The following is a 17,548-nucleotide window of genomic DNA, read 5'->3' as shown; positions in this document are numbered from 1 at the left end:
GCTTAAAGAATCACATAGGCAGCCTGAAATGCAAACAAATACAGTAACAGCAAATAGGTATAGTGCATTTCACTTTGGCACATAAAGCTTGTATCTATGCAAATAGTCCTTTCAGTTTATATTATTCCATCAAAACAGGATCACTATAAAATAACTTCTTTTTCAGCTCCTCATTGTGCTATCATAATCAGAGACCTGTCAAACCACTGCCAGTCTCAAGTGATCAGAGAAGAGAGGAGAGTGCGGCTTTGCATGACAAACCTTTTGATTGCCAAATGAAACTGAGTAACATGCAACAAAATATTTCTCAGAATTGTTAATGTTTACAATAACACAAATGTGGAATAATAAGCATATCCTTAATGTTTGGCGAAATAAAATATTCAAGTCTTCAGAAAGCTCATCCCCAGTTTTTGATGGAACGATGTATTAAGGGCTGGTGATTTTTGCAGCCATAAGCAGTAACAACCCTGTGACAACCTCCATGGCAAAGGACAGCCATGCTACAGCCAACGACCAACCAAAACTGATGTTGACATAAGCGAACCGCTGAGGACCAAAGGTGCGTACTGATTCTTGATAGGCCAGGTGGGAGTAGGCAATGTAAATGCAGACACCGGAGAGAGTGAAGAGACCTAAGGCAAAAGAAAAAAAAGAAGAGAAGAGAAAAGACAAGCACATAAAAGAAGATCAAGAGGTAATAAAATTGTGTCACTTATTGACTCTAAATGTTGTCATGTAAATTGTTAGCTAACAAAGTTCTGAAAAAATTACATTTACAATTAATTTTCTTTTTTAGTAGGCAACAGACTTTTCTGATAAAAATGCAACTGTTTAATTATTGACTTATCGGAAACAAATTGTGAATTGCTCTAAACTTAAGTTTCTGCAGCTTTGCCTCACATTGTTTTAAATCAAGTTAAATAAAATTAAATTGTAACTTGACCTTCCTCAATAGATTGTCTCTATTCACACATAAATTCTCACTTAGACCCCATGTTCCCCAATTCTCACTTAGACCTCATACCCCCCAATCTCATCCTTTCTTTAAAAAAGGTTTCTTAGTCCTTTAATTTACTAATTTCAAGAGTCCTGCTCAAATCCCAGTCCCTCAGCTAACTTTGCGTGGTGTTTTAAGCAAAGTTACTTACAGTATATTCCTTTGGCTATAGTAGTTTATTTTCTTCAAGAAAGATGTATTAACTTCAAAACAGTCCAAGGATATTAGGAAAGTTGTGTTCTAATAATGTGTTGTGTTTATATGTTGGTTAAATAATTTGTAGAACACTCCTAACTCTCAGGTTTTTAGACGATATACATGGAAATAGATTATTACATAACCAAAAACAAGGTGGAAATTTAACCTCATTCAGAAAGTGTGAATCTGCTAAATGGAAAACTAGCAATATAATATTTTTGATCTAGTGCCAAATGTAAAGGTAAAATTGGACATTTAACATCATGATTTTATTTTCTCTCACAAGTAACATCATTCCTTTTTTGCTCATAGTGTTCTCATTACACTAATCAAGGCTTTTACAGTTGTTCTCAATTATTCCTACAGTCAGGGAAATATTAAAACTGGAGGGAGAAAAGGATAATAACTGTATTCATTTAGCAGAATCACTTCTGAATCCGTTTTTATTGCTAAAACCAAGGCTTACTTATTGATGGCATTGTGCCAATGAGACATTATAAAAAAATGCCATATGTGGTCTTGAAGAATATCCTGAGGATGTGAAATTCATCTTACTAATTAGTATGTGCCTAAAGATTTAATTCATGCAGTCAATTCAAATGTGAACTGCAAAGTATGATATTTTCATATAGCTAAACAAATTCAATGGCTCATTCTAGTTAATTGGTTGTGCCAAAGAGGACCACTTTAGACCATTAAAATGGCTGTACTGTGGTATCAACCGCACATTCCGAACCTTTCAGACTGATGCTAACTAAGTGCAGCAATGCATTTCACAAAAAATAGAGAAAATGGAATGTTTAGACCTAGATAAAGATCTAGAAAACAACAATTTTGTATTTCTATAATTATGCATATGAACATATTTCTAAATATAACTGTACATCACTAAATTAACATTGCATAATGAATTGACACTGTTTAAATATGTAACTGCTTTTTGACCCTGATGTAATTCTGCAAAAGTCTGACATCTTGAAAAAATAAGTATTTAGTGTCTGTGTGTTTATGTGTGTCTGTGTGTGATCAGAAAGCAGAAGACAGAGCTGGAGGTTGCAGAGTTAAAGATGCTAAGCTTTGCACTGGGTGTAACGAGGATGGACAGGATTAGAAATGAGTAAATTAGAGGGTCGGCTCAAGTTGGACGGTTGGGAGACAAATTCAGAGAGGCGAGATTGCATTGGTTTGGACATGTGCAGAGGAGAGATGCTGGGTATACTGGGAGAAGGATGCTAAGGATAGAGCTGCCAGGGAAGAGGAGAAGAGGAAGACCTAAGAGAAGGTTTATGGATGTGGTGAGAGAGAACATGCAGGTGATGGGTGTTACATAACAAGATACAGAGGACAGAAAGATATGGAAGAAGATGATCCGCTGTGGCAACCCCTAACAGGAGCAGCCGAAAGAAGAAGAAGAAGAAGAAGAGTGTCTGTGTGTTTATATTCATTTCATTGAATTTTTTTTTATTTCAAGCTACACATTTAATAGCAATGCAACAAACAATAATCTATGGAGGCCAAACAATTTGATTCAAATCAGAAACAAAATGGTAAAAAGGTTGTGTAAGAGAAGGTTAAAGTCAATCCATCCTTTGTAACGGGTACACATCATCCAATCAGTGTCCATTTATAATGGTACCCAGATTATGATTGGACATACTTTCAAAATTAACAGTTGTGCAGTCAGCTAGGTAAGGATGACACTATGACATAGACAATGTTTTAGAAGATATGCAATATTGCATGTGAGAGAAAGAAGTCAGTCTTCGCACATCAGTGTTAGGCTGTATCAGCGTGTACGTCTATCACAAGAGAAGCCATTACTGCAAAACACGACTTGAAGCAAGAAGTTTCTAATTATGTGTGTAAAGGGATACTTTGGCAGAATGTTTAGCAATCAATTCAGACTGGCTCAAATCTATCATAGTATAGTGGGCACAGTGGTTACTGTTACAGTACTGGCTCATGGATTCACAGTTCTGGAAACCTTTTTAAAATATGAAACAAAATTCATATTCTTTTGTAGGTGAATAAAATGAATAAAGTCTAAGAGTTTAATTAATTTCCTTATTAACTATACATTTAACAAAATATGTTTTGATATACCTAGACCTGTATTCTGGAGAGTGTTAAATCAGGAGCCATCTCCTGTGCATCTTCAGGGAGCATTCAGTCCTCCATTTACTATGATCGGTTTCAGGTTGGTGCAAGTTTATAGCATTTTGGTGGGATGCTGGAGGAACTTTGTGCTGAATCCATGCCACTTCACATATGTCACTGAGCAACTAGCACTTGCCAACAATCTATATGACAATAGCACTCCTTGGGAAACAAGTATATAAACATATTACATATTCAAATGCAATGTTACATGATTCATATTTATATTAAGAAATGAAACTCCAGAGGTCTTTTTTTAAGTCTCAGTGTGAAATTTAAGATTAGCTCCTGATATTACAATCAACTGATCTGAACTAATTTTAACCAAGAATTCACAAAAATGGTACACTTTATTTCAATATTACATGTTTTCAAAATAAAGTCCTACAAGAATAGACAACCTACTGTATGTTAATGTTGGGTGGGTTTCATGTGATACGATTAGTCACAGTAGAAAATGCAAAAAGGGGACTGGACATTTATGTGAATGAGTAATAATAAAAAAGTGAGCACATTACAATTAAAGCTAAATCTGCAATTCTGATATTGAAATACTGACTGACTTTGTCCACATTACTACCTAGGGAGATAAGTTACATCATCCAGATTAATATTTATTACCGTATATACTCACGTATTAAGTCGGGTATGGAAACCTGAAAAATCAATCATAAAATCAGACCCCGTCTTATACGCCCATTCAAAAATACGACACTTAAATTTTTTTTTTTACATCTTCTTGCCTCCTCCAATCTCGCATCAGTTTCTCAGATGCATCAAATTTTGTTGCAGCAGCACAGTTGCCAATTTCTTTCGCTACTTCAACGATGTTTAATTTAAAACCAGCTTCATATTTTCTTCTGATTGAACGCTCCATCATAGATAAGGGATGTTCTTACGATAAAGGTGTATGAGGGTGTGAGATACAAAAAACACAAATCAGTGCAAACGTCGCTTCGGAATAGTTTGGGTATTACCGTGTGGTCACGTAGGTAGAATACATGGGAAAAAAAAGGCGGTGTGCTCCATGGTTACTCTCTCAGGTGGGAGTTAGCATATCATAATCTCTTGGACCAATAGCGTGAGTTTTCCGCATTCGACTTATACGACCAACATTACAAAATACCAGAAATTATACAGTAAAATCATGTCTCAACTTATCCGCAGGCGAACTTATCCGCAAGTATTCAGCAACAGAAATTATTTCACTGTTACCAGCGTTCTAACAATGAATCATTCTGACCCTGAAATGCTGTTTCCCTCTACCAGGGAACTTTGAAAGAAACTTCTATCAGCACATTCCATTTGTGGACACAACAAGCTATGTTTGCTCTATTGAAATATTAATGCCTTTAAATGGAACCCCTTAATCCGAAGCAGTCCACAAAACATAGGCTCGAGAGGTGGCGAGAGACTGACTGTAGCCCTCCCAATGAAGCTCTTCCTACACCTCAAGAGCATCTACCCAATGGAACATCCCTCTCTAAGAAAGACTGGGTCGCGCTTAGCCGAGCTAGGTCAAAACAAGGGACAACCTATTTAGATGAGGCCTCACAACAAGTGCTGAATATCCCTGTGGTTAGCCCACCTAAACAATGGACCACATTCTCCATGAATGTTCCTGAGGCCCTACATGCACCGATGAAGATCTTAAGTATGCTAATGACACTGCATTTACCTGGATACGGCAGTGGTGTGATAAGATATGATGAATGCCTTTAAATGTAAACCTGTTGCATAACTCCGTGGATCTGACTCCATCTTATTCCCACCTGCAAGCCTGTTATGAGACGGTAGCAGCTCTCTTACTATCAAAGCCAGATGTTCTTGTGTCAGTTTGGGCTGGGGGGGGAATATTATATATTCTCATATAATATCTTTTTGTTTTCCAGTGCACAAACAAAATATTATCTATATATCAAACCATCTAGGAGAGTGACAGTCTTTATCTTGAATAATGAAGACTGGGCTTTAGTTTTCAAATATACAGTATATTAAAAACAATTAGTCTTTATTATCAGTAATTTCAGGCTGTTCAGATGTTTAACTAAACATATTGAAATAAAAATAAGATGTAGACAAAGCAGTAAAAAACCTAACACAATACGTTGCTTTAGGGCAGGGTTTTAAATCTATCTGTTGATGGTTTCATCAATTGGTGTCTTAATTTGTACTTATCTAGTTAACATCCTATTTTTCCCCAGATACTGTCAAAATTATGTAATTTAAGAAAGCATTAACAGAATTAATTCATGTTAAATTGAAATTGAAGTGTCCTTTTCTATTGGTTTCACCTGTAATGTTCTTTAAAATGTCTTTCTGTCATTGTAGTTCTCCTTTAGCATTCAGTGTCATTTGCACCTGCATCTAGTCTCTTTGTTAGTTATCACTGTTAACGGTAAAATTAACTGAGCAAAACTTTTAAAAAATGGTAAACAAAAATGTTTAATCAAACAATGCCCAATTTATAAGCACAAGGCAGTCACTGAAAACCTATACATCAAAAAAAAATAAATAAATAAATAAATAAAAGATTATTCTTTGATGATGATTGGTGATGAAAAACCACAAATCATACAATGCAGTGTAATTCACATTATAGAATGAAAACAGAAAAGTGGCAGCCTATTAAACAAGGGGCTTAAATCAAGGCAGAAATCAATAATTGTAAGCATACACTGATAATTAAACGAGTGCATAAAGGTGTAGACAGCAACATGTGCTATTGATAAGCAGTCATTCCAGGAGCGCCTGCGCTTGTGCTATTATTGGGAACCAACGGGTTAAATAACCAAAATATCTGAAAACAAAATGTTAAAAATCTAAATAGGAGAAAGCTAATCCTATTTAACAAATTTCTTGGAGAACGTCAGATTTGAAGAAGTATAAATATAAATGGAGACAATAACAATATGTTTAATTAAGACAGGCATGCATTTAAAAATTAGCAATTTTTGGAACAAAAACACACAGCAGATCATCATATACCAAGTGTGAGACTGATATTTGCAAAATTATCGCAGAAGCCAAAATCAACTAGTTAACTGAAGTTAGTTAGAGAAACACAGCTGAAACTTATTGTATTCTTTCCTTAAAAACAGATTCTGTTAACTGCTAACTATTTCAACAGCACTTATGTGCATGTTCCACTGGCATTAATGATCACGGTAAGAAAAAATTTTGCTCAGTAGGTTATTTTAAAACTCATTATATACACTTGATTTGGAATTTTTTCCTTTTCAACTGACTTAAATGGTGTTTCTCTTTGTCCTTTAAACATGTATAAATTCATGTTATTTTCCTTTATTGTTAAATATGAAAATTTTGGGATGTTTTTGAAAATAATTCAAGTTAAAAATGGCACACTTTTTAATAAAAATGGCACACTTGTTAACAGCATAGTAATTATAGGCAAAAAGAACATTTAATTTATATTTGGGTAATAAATAATTATTGACTGTTTCCAGCTAAAGTAATTTGCAGTACTATTTATCATCCAAAGCAAGACCATAGTCATTAGCAATGCAGTTTATACCAAGGAAACAACGATGAATCACCTAATAGTTTGCAAAACTTATCAAAAATAGAATTTTTATTCCTAAATAAAGAGGATGAATTAATTTTTAAACTTTAGAAAATTAACTTCAAAAACACTTCAGATGAATGGCTAAGTGTAATTTTGAAAATGTTATTTTTTAAGGATTTATTTTATTGTGTATACTCAAGTATAGTTTTCAGTCTGTAACATCTTACTGTACCCTTCAGTTAAGTAGGACATATCCATTTATCCATCCATTTTCTGTATCTGCTCATTGATGGTATTTTAAGATGGATTGTGTACTGGAGCTACTGTGAGCAAAAACAGCTACCAGCTGTGAACAGGATGGTAGTTAATCACAAGGCAGACTCAGTACCCCTGGGGCATTTTAGATTACTGCATCACACTATCTACATCTAACAGCAAAAAAAAAAGAAAAGAAAACAAAAATAAAAAACACATTCATCTAATGCACTCTAGGACCAAGAAATAGTCAGGGTTATTCTCTAAAAGAGATATGTACAGTCTTCATCACTCAAGGATGGTAGTTTTGTACCAAACAGGTGCTAATGATCATCAATGTCACAAGTAGGTTGAAACACAATCATTAACTGAAACAGAAACAGCTGTGTAGGAGGCTTAAAACTGGGTGAGGAACAGCCAAACTCTGCTACCAAGGTGAGGTTGTGGAAGACAGTTTCATGTCATGGCAAGATTGAGCACAACAACAACACACAAGGTAGTTATGATGCATCAGCAAGGTCTCTCCCTGACAAAGATTTCAAAGCAGACTGAGGTTTCAAGATGTGCTGTTCAAGCTCTTTTGAAGAAGCACAAAGAAACGGGCAATGTTGAGGATCGTAGACGCAGTGGTCGGCCAAGGAAACTTAGTGCAGCAGATGAAAGACACATCAAGCTTATTACCCTTCTAAATCGGAAGATGTCCAGCAGTGCCATCAGCTCAGAACTGGCAGAAACCAGTGGGACCCAGGTACACCCATCTACTGTCCGGAGAAGTCTGGCCAGAAGTGGTCTTCATGGAAGAGTTGCAGCCAAAAAGCCATACCTCCGACGTGGAAACAAGGCCAAGCAACTCAAGTATGCACGAAAACATAGGAACTGGGATGCAGAAAAATGGCAGCAGGTGCTCTGGACTGATGAGTCAAAATTTGAAATATTTGGCTGTAGCAGAAGGCAGTTTGTTCGTTGAAGGGCTGGAGAGCGGTACAATAATGAGTGTCTGCAGGCAACAGTGAAGCATGGTGGAGGTTCCTTGAACGTTTGGGGCTGCATTTCTGCAAATGGAGTTGGAGATTTGGTCAGGATTAATGGTGTTCTCAATGCTGAGAAATACAGGCAGATACTTATCCATCATGCAATACCATCAGGGAGGCGTATGATTGGCCCCAAATTTATTCTGCAGTAGGACAATGACCCCAAACATACAGCCAAAGTCATTAAGAACTATCTTCAGCGTAAAGAAGAACAAGAAGTCCTGGAAGTGATGGTATGGCCCCCACAGAGCCCTGATCTCAACATCATCGAGTGTGTCTGGAATTACATGAAGAGACAGAAGGATGTGAGGAAGCCTACATCCACAGAAGATCTGTGGTTAGTTCTCCAAGATGTTTGGAACAACCTACCAGCCGAGTTCCTTCAAAAACCAAGTGTACCTAGAAGAATTGATGCTGTTTTGAAGGCAAAGGGTGGTCACACAAAATATTGATTTGATTTAGATTTCTCTTTTGTTCATTCACTGCATTTTGTTGATTGATGAAAATAAATGATTAACACTACCATTTTTGAAAGCATTCTTTTGTTTACAGCATTTTTTCACACCTGCCTAAAACTAAAGCACATGTACATAAGATATATATATGTATGTGTATATACAGTATATGTATATTATATATATATATATATATATATATATATATATATATATATATATATATATATATATATATATATACACACACATATATATGTATGTGTGTGTGTATATATATATATATATATATATATATATATATATATATATATATATATATATATATATATGTGTGTGTGTGTGTGTATTATATATATATATATATATATATATATATATATATATATATATATATATATATATATATATATATATATACACAAGTAAAAACATTGAATAACACTGAGGAAACCTTGAACAACAGAGAAAACTAACACTGCAATAGTTCGCGCTATAGCGCTACCAACCGCTGGCTAAAGACACTTTTTTTTTTTTTTTAATGAGTTTTAAGCACAGGGAAAAAAACATTTGAAAAAATCCTGAATTTAATAAACCACCAAGAAAAGTAACATTGCAACAATGCATGCTACGAACCGACTGCTGTAAACAGAAGTGAAAACAAAAACAAGCCCAGTGCATTCTTTAACTGCCTTCTCTGCCTTATGTGTCCAGCCCTTTCTCTCGCTCGCGCGCCTGTCTGTCTGTCTGTGTGTGTCTCTCTCGCGCGCACGCGCTGTGTGTGTGTGTGTGTGTGTGTGTCTCTCTCTCGTGTGTGTGTCCCGCTCTCTCACTCTCTCTCTCTCTCTTGCTCGCTGCACAGGAAATGCACAGGGAGAGACTGAACACATACAAACCGAAAGGGTAACTGGCTTGTTTGTATACCGAGTGTGTGGTCGTGAACAGATGCAAAAGTTTGGCGAACTTTTTGGTCGTAAACCGATTTGTATGTGTTCCGAGACGTTCGTGGACCGAGGTTCCACTGTACTTATATACAATTTTTGTGGACATACTGTATAGTACATGTGTTGATCATGATGGTGAACAGGTTGAGACATTCCTGTAAATCATTGTGCACGTATGAAGTATGTTTTGTGAATAAATTGTTTCCACCATTGAAATGTCAACATAATTTTGACTCACCCTGTATATGTGCTAAGCATTTTGACTGCTTAAATGGTTGCAAACATTCTCTTTTTTTTTGTAAAAATGGCACACATTTTATAGATAAAAAAAATATAAATTCAAAAGATTACTAAGTTGCGATTTTTCCTCATTTAAAGACCAAAGAAAAGAATTTCTGTGACCGTATATCTTTAAAGTTTATTTTGCTGAATGCTTAAATTTCACTGGTCAACAAGCATTTTGCTACTGGGATTCTTTCACCTGTACTTTAACAAATTTCACTTGCTGACTTCAAATCTTTAAACCGTTTTCATCCAGCACATCCCATTTTTTTAGTTATGATGTTCCAGGTCACCTAGGGTAACTGGACAGTAAATGCGATGCGTTTCAGCATTTAAGAAATAAGTTTGGTCTCAAGAAAAATGGCCCTGAAATACGTGAACCGATTCTTGACGATGAGATCAAAAAGAAACTGAAGCCACCTGAATTAGCACCCTCATTCATGCAGGGTGTCCAGAATTTTCTTGACAGTCACAGAGCAGAGAATTATGCTGAGCTTGTGGAGAATATGCTGAAAGTATATTAGCTTATGGGAGCCAGAATGTCACTGAAGATGCAATTTTTTACATTCTCATTTCGACTTTTTTCCACCAAATCTAAACGATGTCAGAGATGAGCATGGGGAAAGATTTCATCAAGATATAAAGGTGATGGAAAACTGATATCCGAGCATGATTGGTGACTACTGTTGGTTCTTGCAAAGAGAGATGGATGTGCGGTACAAGCACAAAAGCAATTACCTCAGACAATTTTGAGCACACTGACCTCACTTTTATATTGAGGTAAATTGACATAAACATGTTTTAACGTGTCTCTAGTATCGTCTTCTGGTTTGTTTTCAGAATAAACACATTCAAACAATTTTGCTGGGACACAATTCAAACTCCAGATATTGTGTTGATATATTATATTGATATTCAAAAGTGTCAAAACGTCAATGATGTGTATCTCAAAAATCTGATGTACTAGCTTAATTCCGATTTCATATATGAAATCGGTGTAAAAAACTTAGAGAGCTGGTCTGAAGTTCCCAGCAAAACAAAAAATATTTTTTTTGTACAGCAGTGTTATTATAAGAAACTAATGAATCTGGCTTAAACTGTAAAAGTTTTTTTTAGGGTAAAAGGTACAGTGGTGGAGTGATAGGGGCTTGGGGCATTCAGTGAAGGTTAAATCAGGGTTTAGAGATGTGAGCTACTGTTTACAAGGGAGGCTTGCCTAACACAGATTAAAAAAAATAAAAACTGTTAAGCCCCACCACTAGGTTCAAGGGTCTGGAACTGACAGTGTACCCTTAAAGGCTGTAAGTCATTGAACCCCCACCATGCCACTTAGCTACTCCTCGGTCTCTTACCACTGTCTTTGGAAAAGGTAAATATATAAACATTTCAGCATATTCTCAACTTGATAGCTCATAATGAATTACTTTAATCTGCTTCTGACAGGAAAACAAGTATCTTAAGCAATATGTGAATAAATATCTACCAGTCACAGATCTATAACTAGTGGAATCCTAAAGCCTAAATCCTTTTTGTAATTTCCCTAATATGGCCCTACTCAAACATGGCCTTGAAGGCCACTGCTGCTAATGGTTTCCATTAAAGTAGTTTCATGATCATTGATACATTCCTGATTAATGGAAATCCTCCATTAATTAGCCAGATTTTTTCTGCTCTTGTTCTTCAGTCAGAAATACATATAAGTATATAAGTGATTTCCAATAATTAAAAAAAATGAATTTTTGCCATGACATTTTACATTCAAGAGTCTCATTGTTTTCATTTTCTTAATCTAAATTTACCTTTTTTCTATTGAGTTTGCTCTGTAAACTATATCTGATTCGTGATAATTAAGAATCAGCAGGAAAGAAACAGGTGAAAATGACAAGAAAAGATAAAAAGGAGCAGCTACTTCAGTGTCATATCCACCTATGTGCTCATTGACAACAGTTCAAAAATGAAAATATTTCAAATGAAAAGCAATAGTTCAAGAAGTAAAATAAAAAATGCTATTTATCCCTTTGTATGAGATATACATATATTTGTTGCATACCCCCAAAAAATTTCTGGATTGTCAAAATAAAGGTGGAAAAAAAAAGGACAAATTTTAATTTGTTGATTGGAAGGCCTAACTACAATGATTCCACTGAACAGATCACATTTGCAATGTACTCTGGCAACCTACAATCCACAAAGGAAAACAAGGAGGTTGAAAACTGTTCTTAAGGAACAAGCATTTTGAGATAAAATGTACAATACATTTATTAAGTTCTCACTGTGTCAAATTTACAAATAATATGATTTTGCTTATTGAATATGGCCCACAGACAGATTTTATTTTTCAATTACAACACAGCAGTATTTTATATACTGTGTCTACATTATATGTGTCCTTTCACACTAATTTTAATAAAGTTAGTTTTGATTTGGGGGTGGCTGGTTACCCTGTTTGGAAATTGTCCTTTTATGGATTAATTTCATGCTCAATATAACAAAGTCTCAAGAATGCACTAAGCTATATTTTTCACCATCGTCAAGGGGCAAAATCTCATTACTTAAAAGCAGTTCCTACTCTGTTGCCAAGCCAACAAGTCTATCTTGGGTAAATGCTCAGCTTACATTATGGCTCTGTTGGCATTTTGAAGCAACATAGCTAGCTATATATGTAGAAAGTTTAATATAATATTTTATTCTATCTACAGTTTATATCAAGTAAAACAAAATTAGTGCATAAATGATCTGGCTTCTTTCCTGTTTTTGGCAAGATGTTTCTTGTTTAAGAAGAGGTAGAGGTAGAAAAACAAATGTAGAAGTGCTAAGGTCAAGCTCTGCAGATCGGAGAACTCATATTAAAAGAGACAGACAGTAAGCACCTAAAAAACAGAAGATAAATAATCTCCAACTTCTTTAGAGCAGGAGTTGGAAGTAATAGCCTGAAAAACATGAACTTAAACAAATATCAAATTCACTTTTTTGTAACACCCTAAAAAGTTTATAGAATGAAAAGTTTTAAAATTACAGTTATGTGACCGTTTAAATGTTTTAATATCAAAGGTTACTATAACTGACCACTTGCTGCCGCTGAACTAGAGTGTTACATTGTATCTAACTATTATTACGAGGGATGTTGAAAAAGTGTCTGTACTTTTTTAAAACTCTATTTATTAAGGATTTCAAAAACAAATTACATCACTTTTTTATATAGCCACCTTCGTTTGCGATGCAATTTTCCCAGCGTCGTACCAACTTTTTAATGCCCAATTACTACTCCTTCCGCCTTCACCGTTTCCAAGGAAAATATAAATGTGCGGAAACTTTTTGAACGTCCCTTGTATTATATTTATTTGGTTGATGCTTTTATCTAAGGTATCTTACAACATTTAATTGCATTTTTATTTTGTTTTTCCAATTGGAGTACTGGCAGGTGAAGTGACTTTCTCATGGTCACACAGTGTTAGTAGCAGGATTTGAACCAACAACCACAGTATCTGAAGTCCAAAGCCTTAACCACTACACCACACTGCCTGCAATATAGGTTTAAACCTATCATACAGCATTCTGAATTCCCCATTTTTGGAAACTGATAACAGTTATCTGATTAGTGTTTGTGAAAAGCAAATAAAACAGTACCTTAAAGTTACCGTAGAAGACCAATTTGGCTAAATTATCCTTCATACACCAATAACAAGTGCTTTTCTACTCTCAGCAAAGTCAGCTCCTATAAGTACAGTATATGTATATTGATTTGGTGGTGCACGTGTTGATATGAATACATGTGCTCAGATGGATGATTTGGGCTTTAGACATGGAGGGCACCAAACTGACAAGTGGGTCACCATCATGTTTTGGCCTCCTCCCATATGCTATGATGATGGACAATGAGGCGGGAGAGTGGATCTACATGGGGACCGAGACTAATGAGTTGGGGTACGGTTCAGATGTGAACAATGGGTGAGGAAGATGTCCATGTTCTGACTGGTGATTATTGCTGACCATGGCATTGAGGAGTGGTCTCGTGTTGCACGTTGATCAGACATGTGAGTAAGAACTGAACTAGTTTATTTGTTTTCCAAAATACCACAGCAAAGATAAGAACACGTGAAATGCTACCATTGTACAGTATGTCTGTGAAAAGACTTTTGTTCCTGGATCTATTCAGTTTGCCTTTGGTTTGAAGTTTTCATTGTCTCTATTCTTTATATCAGTTAAACCTTTTCTGCAGGCCCACTTGTGTTTTCCTTCAGCATATAATCAATTTTCTACACTTTATTAAAACCTATCCTTCAATCACTCCTGCTTGTTCCATGGCAGCTCAAGGTCTACATTTAAATACACCTTCATGTCATAAGCATAACAACTCCAACCCTGAGACATGTCATACACAGCCTTCTAATAAGTCATTTTTGCAAAAAAAAATCATATGATCAACACAAGTTGTATAACTCATATATAAAGAGAGAATTAAAAGTAAGTTATTGAACAGCAGGTTTCTGCAACATGAAGTGTTGTATTGACCACACAGTTACTGTAATTCTTACTGCTCACAATTAAGGTCATTAGCTTCACCATGTACAGTGAGAGAATGACCAGCTTCCTTTTGTTGATGCTGCAGTACATGTTCCCGTGTTTATTTCATGTTCCAAAAGTCAGATTGTCGTTACTGTGTTTTAAGTTAATTAATGCTAGTCCTGCTCTCCCAGTTTAAAATGTTACTCACTTTGTGAGAGCCAAGGGCAGCTAATACAGCCTTTCTTGTATGCAGTAGCTTTTGATACGCCTTCTGTAATTTGTGATCTTAATAATGTAGCCCCTGACATATTGAAATGAGATTTGGGAACTTATAATGTGATTTTGACTAGATCTACAGCAAATTCACAATCTATTGGTCATTTTTTTATAGAACTTTATTTGGCCCCAGGAGAGATTTGGCATGGCGCAGGCAGGTAAGTAGGTACACACACACAATGGTCTGAACAGACCAGAATGTACTCTCAAGAAATTCTGTTGTAAACCTTAAAGCCAGAACAAAATATTGAAAAATAGCTGTTCCAATTGCTCTGCAAAAAGTCTGGAAATCCATTATTGATTCAGTCAACAATGTTGATGAATCACAGAACTACCACCTTTTCTATTCCTTTTTTGCACTTAGAGAAATTCCACTTACTACAGATGATGAAATAGGAGCCAGTGACCACCAACAGGATAAAGCTCTTTGAAAGAAATCCAACAAGACCAAAAATCCCTCCAAACACAAGCAAGATGAGGCTGAGTGGCAGGAGGATGACAATTGCTTTACGCATTGCTGCAAGATAGAGTGAAAAAAAAATCTGTTTTTATATAGCAGAGAGACAGAGAAGTATATACACTGATTAGTCCATTCAGTTGAGCAACAGTGAGTAAAGAAGCACAATGGAACCAAAAGAAAAAGAAAACAGTAGTTGACTGTGCTATGACAGTTATTTGAAGGTCTGTATCCTCTTTCAAGAATGAGGGAAGCTTAAGTTATAAGTATGTCTAAACTTACACTTTTTCGTGATCTAGCCATATGCTATGGCTTTACATATAACATTGCTATGACTAGCTAGTGGTTCAGAACAAAACTCTTTCTGTTCAATTCTCTAAATATTGGGATATCAGCAGATACACAGACATTGCACCTCTGATTGAGGCATCATTTGAAGATGACGTATGAGGTAAGAGGTAGCCAAGAATAAACAAAACAAACTTTCCTTTTACAGGAATGGCCACACAATTATTTACAAAAAAAACTTGACCTTTTGCTTACTTGGTATATATTAGGACTACATATAAGAAAATATTCTTGTGATTACCATAAAAACACTTAAATGATACAAACTCTACAAAAAATCTTAAATGATACTTCATAAAGAGTCTGTCACTCTGCTGAATTTCACAAAAGCAAGCAATGCCAGACCTAAATGTACATTACTAACTTCTGCTCTAGGAAATATTAAATTGCTAAAGTAGAGAGAAACATTCTTAAAATGTATTTTTTATCAGGTCAGGTCAGACATATCTGAGCCGGTTTAATGACAATTAGAAAAAATGACAATTATGTGCACTTACTAATTAAAAGTTTCCAAGGATCAGGTAAGTTTGTAGTATTCGCAGAGAAAGGACAGATGAGAGGTTCACAAGCATTCTTGCCTACAAATCAAGGACAGGAAGATTAAATACATAAAAAAAAAATTTCTCCATTTGACTAATGATAGGGAAATATTACAGTGAAAAATGCTTCTATTATTTTGAGTCAAGGAGCAATATCTGTGTAAGTCAGGCAATAAACATCTCCTTCTATGCCTTCTCCACAAAGGGAACACTAGCAGCAGTGGTGTGACTGTGCTTGAAGAAAGTATGACATTTGTACTATAAGGAAGGTATGTTATTCTGTGTGATGACTAAGCTGTGGCAGAAAGAGTGCTGGTGTTTTTCTCCACTATCTCAAAACCAAGTTTTAAGCTTGATATTGCATCAGACATTAGGATATGAATTTCTTATGTAGTAATTCTTTATAGTACAGGTTGATCCTGAAATATGGCATGTATCAATGAATGTCTGATTTAGAAATTTCCCATTCTGCTGCTGGGCTTGACTATTGATCCAGCAAAGGACTGCAGTCTTCCTCAGATTATTTTTCATAGAGCTTCTATAAAGTATTCAAATAACAGTTACCTGCACAACACTCTTAATATATTATATCCTGTGCAGAGAAAAAATTCTAAAATACATTAATTCTAGACTATAAATTTCATGTCTGAGAAAAAGAAACGTACATTATGCTGCTGAATACCAGAATTCCAAAATGGGGACAACCAGTGTAATAGGTAGTTCTGAACAAGTCCTATATGATGACAAATGGTACTACATTTCACTGTCTGACATAAACAAGTCTGACAACCCGATAACTATAAGTGCCAACATGATAATTGGCTCAGTTGCCTCAATACTTGCCAACAATATGAAATCAAGTTTAAAGCTACTGTATCTAACAACATAAAAATCTACATGTCCTCAAAGGTTCACAAGCAGTGTCTCTCTGACTTTTGTGAGCTGGAATGTCAAAGGTATCAATCACAATCTAAAGAGAACAAAAATATTTTCTTGCCTAATGGGGCTAAATGCCAAGTTAATACATTTACAGGAGATTTGCTTAATAAGTAAGGACCAGTTTAGGTTGCAAAGAGAAAGGATTGGCCAAACTTTTTACTCTAGCTACACAAACACAACTGGAGGTGTGTGAATCGTAATGCACAAAACAATCTCATTTGTAGTATTAGATGTAGTACCTGATCCTGAAGGACAATTTGTCATTGTGGTGGGTAATTCAAAATGTATTTGCATCTATTCCTCATGTGAACACTCATAAAATTATAATGGCCGTAGACTTTAATTGTGTTTTATATCCTAACATGGATAGGTCTTCATCTATAGTGCCAATAACATCTAACACTACAAAAAAAAAAAAAAAATCACACAGTTTGTAATGGATCATAACTTATTAGACACATGGAAATTTTTAAATCCACACTCAAGAGCATATTCCTTCTTCTCACCAGTACATCACAGTTACTCAATAATTGATTGTTTATTGATGATGATAATTTATTGCCTTCTATCAAGTACAATGCTAATGTTATTTCTGAACACGCCCCACTGGTCATGGAGCTAAAATCACTGCACCC

General features: G+C 35.4%; 1 protein-coding gene across 1 annotated transcript in view; it reads right to left on the bottom strand.

The window, feature by feature from the left end:
* Positions 1 to 345: 345 nt before the first annotated feature.
* Positions 346 to 17,548, bottom strand: part of tmem235b (transmembrane protein 235b) — a 35,197-nt gene continuing 17,994 nt past the window's right edge. Inside the window, exons 2-4 of the mRNA XM_028819211.2 lie at positions 15,933 to 16,013; positions 15,010 to 15,147; positions 346 to 635 (exon numbers count right to left, since the gene is read on the bottom strand). Of these exons, the coding sequence (XP_028675044.1) occupies positions 430 to 635; positions 15,010 to 15,147; positions 15,933 to 16,013 (425 nt within the window). The 3' untranslated portion in view covers positions 346 to 429. The remainder of the gene's footprint in view (positions 636 to 15,009; positions 15,148 to 15,932; positions 16,014 to 17,548) is intronic.

The sequence above is a fragment of the Erpetoichthys calabaricus genome, chromosome 14 (assembly GCF_900747795.2).
Source record: "Erpetoichthys calabaricus chromosome 14, fErpCal1.3, whole genome shotgun sequence".
Lineage (NCBI taxonomy): Eukaryota > Metazoa > Chordata > Cladistia > Polypteriformes > Polypteridae > Erpetoichthys > Erpetoichthys calabaricus.
This window is presented reverse-complemented; position numbering and strand designations above follow the sequence as displayed.